The sequence below is a fragment of the Pan paniscus genome, chromosome 16 (genome assembly GCF_029289425.2).
Source record: "Pan paniscus chromosome 16, NHGRI_mPanPan1-v2.0_pri, whole genome shotgun sequence".
In the NCBI taxonomy this organism is placed as follows: domain Eukaryota; kingdom Metazoa; phylum Chordata; class Mammalia; order Primates; family Hominidae; genus Pan; species Pan paniscus.
The window spans coordinates 44,841,148-44,851,390 of NC_073265.2; the positions used below are offsets into that span (position 1 = coordinate 44,841,148).

General features: G+C 43.7%; 1 protein-coding gene across 3 annotated transcripts in view; it reads right to left on the reverse strand.

The window, feature by feature from the left end:
- PYGO1 (pygopus family PHD finger 1) overlaps positions 1 to 10,001 on the reverse strand; it is a 50,653-nt gene extending 40,652 nt beyond the window's left edge. For 2 of the 3 annotated variants that reach the window (XM_055099015.2, XM_003827869.6), the window contains exon 1: positions 9,190 to 10,001. In XM_055099015.2, the coding sequence (XP_054954990.1) occupies positions 9,190 to 9,238 (49 nt within the window). In that variant the 5' untranslated portion in view covers positions 9,239 to 10,001. Of the gene's footprint in view, positions 1 to 8,231; positions 8,451 to 9,189 lie in introns of those variants that run through there. The other variant, XM_057299944.2, reaches the window with a different exon arrangement.
- Positions 10,002 to 10,243: the final 242 nt, after the last annotated feature.

Here is a 10,243-nt window from a genome sequence, read left to right on the forward strand (position 1 = left end):
TTCCTGGGTTCAAGCAATCTTACTACTTCAGCCTCTCAAAGTGCTGAGATTACAGGCATAAACCACCACATCCAGCCCACAGCACTCTTAAGACTACCGAACAGACATAATATTACAATTAAAATGCTGTAATTTATAAATGGACAAAATATACTCTTAATGGTATCTATCATCTTTGCTTACTTTTCAAGAATCAAATAATTGCTTATACTTACTATACAGCAAAATTCTGACGCTTGAAATCATTGAAATAACTTTTTCATTTTCAAGCAATCTGTGAGCAAAACCACCTAAAATTCTTTTTTGAACACTGAGTTTTATGGTATTAATTTTATATTTAAGAATCTAACATTTCCCTCTGTAAAACAAATCTTCACATTCCCACTGGTCTCCCACTTACCTCTTCGTGTTACTGAGGTCCATGGGGTTAAGGTTGCTTAGAAAGGTAAAGCTTAGGAGAGTAGGTGGATGGTATTCACATGTGACGATAACTATACAATAATACCTCTGATAATGAACTTCTTTCATGAACGAAGTCAGGCAAACTTTTAGCCAAAAAAACTCAGAAATCATGGGGAACAAAGTTGCAGATATTCATAAATATTATTCAATAAACAGCTTCTATTTGTCTTTTCCAACAAAATGGTGAAACCTCAGAGTTTTCTGCTTAAAAATTTTTTTTTTGTTCATTGTTTTCTTTCTGTAAGAAGAAAACCATTTCTGTTCTCTTCACACCCACTCCTAATCAAAATAAGAATCTGCTGTAGGTTGTTTACATTTATTGATTGATTAAATATACCTAAAAGAGAATGTTGATCACATTACTTACACAGAATGTGTATTTTAGACCTGTTTCTGATGTTAATAGCAAACAGATAACTTAGAAGGCAGAAGACAATGTTCTAAGTGGTTCATACATATTAACCAATTTAATCCTTCCAACAACTCCATGAGATAAGTACCATTATTATTCTCACTTTGCAGCTGAGGAAACTGATGCAGAGATGTTAAGTAACTTGCCAAGGACCATACAGCTAATAAATGGCAGAGCTGGGATAAAAACCTTGGCAGTCAGGCTCACAGTTACAATGCTGTACTGTTTCTCATTATTGCAGTTAGCACATCTACAGAGATTAGGGATAAAAAAGCAGATCTGAAATCATTCTTGACCATACTTTAAGGCTAATTTTGATGTTAAAGATGACTTAGACCTATCGGGTTGCCTAAAACAAGAATGTCAGAAGACAGAACTGTATCATCTTCCCAGGAGGTAACTTCTCTACACACCTGGGAAAAGCAAACCAGGAAGACTAATGACTTGAAGTTACTGAAACCTCTTCATTAATGTTCATCAAATTGGATTTCAGAAACATTTGTTGAGCTTGTGGAAGTATAAAATAAATAAACGTAATAATTCCTCCCTGTAAGGATCTTATAACCTATAGGAAACAATATTTTTCTTTTGAAACTCTTAAGTTTAATGTGATAAACACTATGATAGAGATAAGCACAGGATACTGAGGGAACATAAGGAACTCCCACCTAATCTTGGCTGAGTGGGGAGCTCAGGAAAACATCCTGGGAGATTTCAACTGAACTGAAACTTTGAGGATGAGTGTCACCCAAAGGTGGGAGAAAAAGAGGGCATGTTTAGCAGAAGGGATAGAATATGCAAAGGAAGTTTTAAAGGCAGGAGAGACCACGACAACATTTAGAGAGGAAGTGTGAATACTGCAGAACTGGAGCATAAGAAATAGGGAAAGCACTTCATGGAGTGTGAAGAATAGAGGACTAAGTGGTAGACCCGGGCCAAATAAAAAAGAACCAACATAAGAAAGTTTGATTTTTACTCTAAAGGTAGTAGGAAACCACTGAATAATTTTACAAAAGAGAGAAATGTGACTCAGTTGTGTTTGGGGACCACTATGGCAATGCAGCATAGTAGCTAAGATCTTGGGCCCTAGATTTTGAGTTCTGGCTTTGCTGCTTCCTCACTGGGTAAACTTATATATGTTACTTAAGCACATACTACTTAACCTCTCTGAACATCAATTCCTCGACTGTAAACCAACAATAATATCTAATTCACATATTTACTGAGAGGATTAAGCAAGAAGATCCATTTAAAACACTCAGCAAAGTACTTGGTAAGCTATTCATCACTATCAGTAGCAATGTGGAAATGGATTAAGAGGGACTAAGGGGGAAGCCATGAAACCAATAAGAGGGTTACTGAAATAATCAAAGGGATAAGCAAAACCTAAAATAAAGCAGCAGCTATGGAAAGGTCAAGAAGTCAATGGGTTCAAAACATTAAGGAGAGGCCGGGCGCAGTGGCTCATGCCTACAATCCCAGCACTTTGGGAGGCTGAGGTGGGCGGATCACCTGAGGTCAGGAGTTTGAGACCAGCCTGGCCAACATGATGAAATCAGCCCTCTACTAAACATACAAAAATTAGCCGGGCATGGTGGCACGTGCCTATAATCCCAGCTACTCTGGAGGCTGAGGCAGGAGAATCGCTTGAACCTGGGAGGCAGAGGTTGCAGTGAACCAAGATCATGCCACTGCACTCCAGCCTGGGAGACAGAGCAAGGCTCCATCTCAAAAAAAAAAAAAAAAAATTAAGGAGAAAGAAATTCTAGGACTTTGGGACAGTGTTGTGTGGGAGTAGGGGATGGATAAAGATGGCCATGTTCCCCAAGAGAGGGAATATGGTAGAAAAAGAATCATGGACATCTCATGGATAGAAACATTTTATTCCACACATTAAAAACAAAATTCATTTATCTACCCCTCATTAGTCCATTCTTCCTTCATTAGCTGTAACACCACTCTCTCATGGTTTTTCTCCTACCTCTCTGACTACTCCTTCACATTCTGCTTTTCAGTGTCTTTTTTCCCCCTTGTCTCCCAAATGTTAGTGTTTCCAAAGTTGGTGTTTTCAATGCTTTTCTCTTTTTACTTCTCACTCTCTCTTGCACGAGCTCATACACTCCCAAGGCATTAATTAGTATTCACCTGTTTACTGATGACTTCCAGAGCTCTACTTCTGGGTGAACTCAACCCAGTTCCAAACCATATACATCCATTGTATACACTGGAATATCCCAGGAGGATACTCATTCAACGTGTCTAAAACCAAACTCACTTTCCTGATAATCTGCCTAGCTCTTACATGGACCAATTTTAAAAACAAAAACAAAAAATCCTTTCCTTCAGACTTTCTCTCACAGGCTCTTCCCCAACCCCCAATTTGTGACTGCATAAATTATGCTCCTTCTCCAATCTTAATCCAAATCCTCTACATTCATCCCATCGAGACAGTCTATATTTTCTTGTAAAGTCCATTTTTAGTAACTTTTATGACATTTCTGTACTACTCCATTCTAAAATACATCCTTATCCCTTCTATGTTATTTCTAACTCTGGTTAAAAGCACTGAAATAAATGCCCTTGACTTCCTTCTTCATCTCTAAATTTCTTTCTTTCTCCATTCTCTTTTTCTCCAAGACTAAACTTCCATGTGTATACCTGATGCTAACCTTGTTCCCTTAGCTGCAAAGACCTGATTTATGAGAATAGAAACCTTGTCTGTCTCATCTCCAGCTACTGGAATGATTGTATAGCACATGGTCTATATTTTTTAAACATGTATTGAATGCTGTATTAATTAATGAATTATCCTCTTTCTGGTGCCTTTCCAGTTTTTCCCCTGTCCTTCTACAATGGGTTCTTCTGTAAATCTACAAATATGTTTAAGTCTTTTTCCAATGAAAAAAAAAAGACTCATATTTTCTCTTGACTATCTTTTTAAGATATTTGCTATGTCTTTCTGTCTACCATCAAGCTTCTTTTAAGTTTTAAGCCACATCTTCATCATTTAATCTTTTACCACATTTTTTTGTTTGTTTTTGTTTTCTTTTGTTTTGAGACAGGGTCTTGCTCTGTCACCTAGGCTGGAGTGCATTGGTGTGAACATGGCCCATTGCAGCCTCGACCTCCTGGGCTCAAGGGATCCTCCTACCTCAGTCTCCTGAGTAGCTGGGACTACGGGTGCACACCACCACTAATTTTTAAACTTTGTAGAGATGGGTTCTCCATATGTTGCCCAGGCTGGTGTCAAACTCCTGGGCTGAAGTGATGCTCTCGCCTGAGCCTCCCAAAGGGCTGGGATTACAGGCATAAGCCACCACACCTGGTCCCACGTTAATGTTCAACACTTTGAAATGTGGTTTCCTCCTAAAAACTGCCTTCTCAAAATCGCAAGAGACCTCCTAGACCCTTTCTCACATTTTTATCTCCTCTGATGCTTTCTGTACATCACTTAAGACAAAAGAACACTTACTACTTCTTAGAATTCTTCTCCTTCCTTGATTCCCCGAAAGATGTGTTCCTTTATTTCCTATAAATAATCACAGCCCTTATCATGCTATTTGTAGCTATTTATTTGTCACTGTCCTGTACTAGACTTAACAATTTCTTGAAGACAGGTGTCATACCTTTTTTTTTTTTTTTGGTGGGGGCAGATAGGGTCTCACTCCAATTGCCCAGGCGGGAGTGGAATGGTGCGATCTCAGCTCACTGCAGCCTCAACCTCCCTGGGCTCAGGTGATTCTCCCACCTCAGCCTCCCACGTAGCTAAGACCACAGGCACATGCCACCACGCCCAGCTAATTTTTTGTACTTTTAGTAGAGACAGATTGTCGCCCAGGCTGTTCTTAAACTCCTGGAGTCAAGTAATCCACCTGCCTTGGCCTTCCAAGGTGCTGGGATTACAAGCGTGAGCCACCGCGCCCAGCCAGGTGTCATATCTTAATTAGTGCATTCCCACTATATGGCACTGTGATTGCTCTATAAATATTTGTTGAATAAATGAATGAATATTGCCATCAGATCAATGCCTAAAAGAGTTCTAGGAATACTGGAGAATGGGAGTATTGGTTAAAATAACGATGGCAGTTGACATTCTAAGGGAAAAGGGCAAGTAAAAGTAGTATGAGGGGAAATGGACTATCAGAAAGCAGCATAATTCATGTATTCACTCATTCATTCATTTGACATTTACTATGGGCAAGGCAAATAAGATAATCAAGACATAGTACCTGTCCTCATAGATCTGTCTTATAACCAAAAGGTGAAGGTTTGGGGGTGGAGTGTTAAGAACTGGTAGAAAATAGGAGTAAGATACTGTGTCACTAAAGAGTAATTCTAAATCTATTGTTAAAATATAAGGATGGTTTGGAAGACCACAGCCAGCTGCTTCTGGTCTACTCACACCTTTGTAATCTAGGTCTATTAGTGGCATTTCTCAAACTTCAGTATGCATAAGGAGCACCTGGGGATCTTGTTAAAGATGCAGAAGTCCCAACTCTGTGGATCCCAGAAGTCCTGATTCCGTAGATCCACGAATCTATATTTTAATAAGCATCACAAGTGATTATGATGCTTTTGGTCTGCAGAGCATGCTACTGTAAAGTCCTCAGTCATTCATGTTTTAATTTTGCCATATCTGAGTTCTACCTATAATATTACTTTCTTAATAATTCATGTAATTGCTATATGTGTGTTAATAATTCATTTAAATTGCTATATGTGTGTATTTATACACATATGTATCTTAGCCTTATCCTAAGCAAGGTATTTGGTGACTCTTTTAATACATATAAAATAAATACACAACCATTAAAAAGGTCTGTCTCTATTACATCAGCAGATGGGAAACAGTTTGAAAAGCACTGCTCCAGAGTTTATGCCCTGCAAACACCACATCCTGCATGCAGTCTGATGATATAAATTACATTAAATAACAAAAAGTTCCAGGGCAATGAAGTTCAGCAGAATGGTGCTTCAGAAGAGCTAATCATAAAATATTCCAAAAAAATTTTTAATGAATGTTCTAATTATTACAAAATGACATTAAGAAAATTCTCCCCATAACATAAAAATATTGACTTTTTATTTTAAAAAGTGTTTTGTCTTTTATTCTGGTACTTAACTCTCAGAATATTCTTGAGCTGACACCGGAGCCAACCCCAATAGCTACGCCATAGAACTTAACAGCAGTTGGAACAAAATGAAGATATATCTGTGTTCCTGACCCACAATAAAACACTCATCCATTTTATTTAGAATTAAATTTGATTAGGACTGATAATTCAGTTCAAAGGTATAAACTTGATAGCTCTTTCTTTTCCTTTAACCCCAAAACAATTTATAATAGTAGGCAAAATTATACAGCAAAAATATCAGGGGAATAATTGTATCTCAGGAAGATCTATTCCTTAAAGGCTTTGGCAACTCACAACCACAAACAGAAAAAGACAATTAAAATATTTCACCAAATTAAAGGTTGTGCTGATATTAAGCCTTTAAAAACAATATTCTCTAAATTATGTTTTCTCTTAAATGGCTAAGAAAATCATTTTCTACCAAAATACTCTTGAGTGGATGTCTTTTGGATTGTGTGTCGCAAGCTAGTTCTATACATGTTTAATTTCTAGTCACATTGAACAAAAACAAAAATGAATGACTGTGGTCCTTCATCTCTACATCACTTAAGTCAGCCGGAAATTTACCTTCCTACTTACTGATTTATAAAGCATTTTATCCTGTTTACCCTGTTTGGATGACTATTGCAATCGCCTCCCTACTAGTCTCCCCTGCTTCAGCCTTTTCTCTACAGTCTATTCTCCGCACAGCAGCTTAAGATGCCCTGTTTAAAATGTCAGATCACTCACTCTTATGCTCAAAACTCTGCAGACCTTTTCTCAGAGTAAAAGCCAAAGTCTTTTAAATGGCACACCAGGCCCTCTAATACACAATCATCCTATAGCCAACAGCATTAAGACTACTGAACGACTGTAATTTTACTATTAAAATGCTATAATTTAAAAATGGACAAAATATACTCTTAATGGTATCTATCACCTTTGCTCACTTTTCAAGAATCAAATAATTCTTGATCCTACCCCTTAGCCCCTGTCACAGGACTCTTTCCTTGCTCACTTTGCTGCAGTTACAATAGCTTCTTTGCTGTTGATTGCACACACTGGGCATATTCCAGACACAGGGGCTTTGCATTTGCTGTTGCTTTTCAGGGACTGCTCTTCCCACGTGAAATCATATGGCCCTGGCTCTATCATTTCCTTTAGGTCTTTGCTCAAACATTATCTTCCAGGTGAGCCCTTTCATGATCACCTTACATACAATCCATACTTCCCATCCCCACACATATTTCCTCTCCTCTATTCCTGTTTTGTTGTGCACCATACCACCTACGATTTGACATTCTGTATCTACCGTTTATCATCTGTTTATCCCACAAGAGGGTGAACTACTGGATGAGGATTGTCTGTCTGCTTTGTTCACTGCTGTATCCCAGTAACAAGAACAGTGTCTAGCACATAGCAGATGTTCAATAAATATTTGCTTAATGAACAGTGAGTACTACTCCAACTCTAGAACTTTCCGTCTTAACCTTATTAAGAGCTAAAAGGCATCCCCCAATTTCCGGGTGGCATTTGACTTTTGTGAACTTATATGCAGTATCTTTTGTTTGACACATGGTTCCCTCTGATTTTTCTTAGATGGTAGTAACACGAAAGGAAAATTCCTAACCAGTGCGCAAGAAAGAAGAAAATCAACCATGCATAACACTGATTTTAGATAATATCTTATCCATAAACCAACAGAGAAAATGCCTTCTGAATTTGTAGCTTCTCCTCTTACACCTAAGGAAAATAAACTGAATATTTGTTGCCTTTGCCGGGGTGGGGGGGCGAGAAGGGGGCCAGGAGAGACGTGAAAGCCCAGGAGCCCTTCTTCAACAGCATCAACTCTTGTGTACTCCAACTTACTTTTTTTGAGGGGGTGGGCATCGTTCGAGGTCTCTGCCAGGGGGTGTCTGTTTTTCACCCTTTGAGGTGCCTATTGTGCTGTCTTGAGAACGAGGAGAGGTGGGTGAGGAGGGGGTAAGAAAGGATGCTGCTTGCGGCTCCAACTGCCTCCGAACACAAAGTCGGGAGGCGAGGGATCCGCGCGGATGTCTCGGGGGCCAGCGGGCGCCCGGGCCGCGCGCTCGGATCGCAGCCTCGGCCCCGGGGTGCGGGCGGGACGCGGGCTGCGCGGAGTTAGGCCCGGACAGAGCCCCATGGCCTCCCGGCGGCCGGGCACGGGGCCCCGCGCACCTCACTCACCCCGGTTCCCCCAATCCGGCACCCTTCTCGGTTACCTCGAACTCTCTTCAGCGAAATGGGATCCTTCTCCTGTTCTGCTGACATTACAGACCGCAAAGCATGACTCCCCCCCAGGCCGCGGGAATTCGGTCTCTTTGATGCTGCGGCGGCGGCTCCTCCTCCTCGCGGGGCCGCTGCGGCTGCGAGGCAAGCCTCGGAGCCGAGGCACGGCCGAGGGCGGTGGGGACGCGGGCCGACTTTGCAAAGTTTGGGAGGAGGACGAGGCCTCGGGGCGGCGGGGCGGCGTGCGGGCACCGGCGGGGCTCAGCGGCGGTGGCCGGGAGCGCGGCCTGGGGGCGGCCCCCCACCCGGGGCCGGCATGTGCTGAGGGCGAGTGCGCCGCCGCCGCCGCCTCCTCCCACTCCTTCTTCTTCGCCGCCGCCTCAGGAGCCGCTGACAGGGGAAGCAGGAGGCTGGCGGCCCGGCCCTGGCGGCACACTCACAGCGCCCTCTGAGGAGGAGGTCTGCTCTCTCGCCGCTCCCGAGTCGCAGACACAAAAGCCCCCAGACTGGAGCCGCCTGTAAAACCCGCTCTGGGGCGGGCGAGGGACGTGGCGCGGCCCCGCGGCTTCCCCGCCCTGAGCTCCCCAGCCCCGCGCGGGGACGGGCTTCGGGGGGCGGGGGCCGCTGCCTCGTCCCGCGGCGCCTCCCGCCACCGCCGCCGCCTCGCGCTCCGCCTCGGCCCAGCCCCCACGGCCCGCGCGCGCCTCTTGCTCCAAGCCGGGGCTCGCGGGCCCGCGGCTCTTGCAGCGCGGGTGGGCAGCGCGCGCCTAGGGGCCGCCCCGCCCCGGGCCCGGCGCTCCCTCGCCGACCGCCAGGCCCGAGAACGCCCGACCCCGCGGCCGACGCTACCGGGCCCAGCTTTCGCAAGGAAAGGGCATCTCCGAACTTCGTCGGAGGCCACAGCAGCAGGCATCTCGGCCTCGCAGCTAGGGATCGGAAAGATGAACGTACCATGCGAGGAAACTTTGTAAGCGGGAGCTGGAGAGTTCTCGGCGGGCATGTGGGGATCCAGATTCCCCGACTCCGTGTCCGCGTGGCCGTGGTGTGGACACCTGTTTGTGGAATGCCTCCACTTGGTATTTTAACGACTTGACTCTTCAAGAAAGAGCGACGTAGAATAAATACCAGAAAGGACGGTGGGCGGGGGAGGGGGGAGCGTGGGTAGAAGCGGTGACGCGGCTGGATCTCATTTAGACGTTAAATTTTAGGAGGAACACCCCCAGTGTGATTGTAAATTAGATGTGATCACCGGTCCACATTCTTCAGTTGGGCTGTGTGACCGGAGGCGACTTAGGTAACCTCTCTGGGTCTCAGTTTTCTTGTCTATAAAAGGCAGTGGGGCTACATCTCGAAGGTCTCTTCTAGCTCCGACATTGTTTAACGTACTTCTACGAAATTGTTTTCCCTGTTTTTGGTTTTTGTTTTTGTTTTGCTAGGTTTTCTGGTTATCCACTGGGCTTATTTTGATGTAGGAATCACCGAAAAGCACTCATGAAGCGTGGGAGGACACAGAACTAGCTACAGACAGGAGTCTCGTCCTTCCGGAGACAGACACCCAACTCATTCAGCTGCACAGTGTCACAGAGAACAGATGTTAACATGAAGCCAATGTACAGCCTCAACAGCTGCATACCAGACAATTGCCACAGCGGCTGATCGTCGTTAAGACATAGCGTGGCCCGAGGCAAATGTTACCCTTTATCTAATAAGGGTGGTCTGGAATTATGGAATTCCTGATTCGAAGAGTCAGACTAGGACAGGCTAAGGAAAATATTCTTACAGGAAGCACTCTGAGGAGAAGGTTCCTCCTAACTAGAATGTAAGCGCCATGCAGGCAGGAATTTTGACTGGTTCACTGCTGTATCCTCTGGTACCTAATAATGACTAACACATAGTAAGTGTTCGAGAAAATATTCACTGATGTATGAATAAAGAGATTTGAAGTGGCCCTGGGACGACTGGGATGGCAGGGCTTTGGTAAGTGTAATAAAGCCGAAGCAAATGG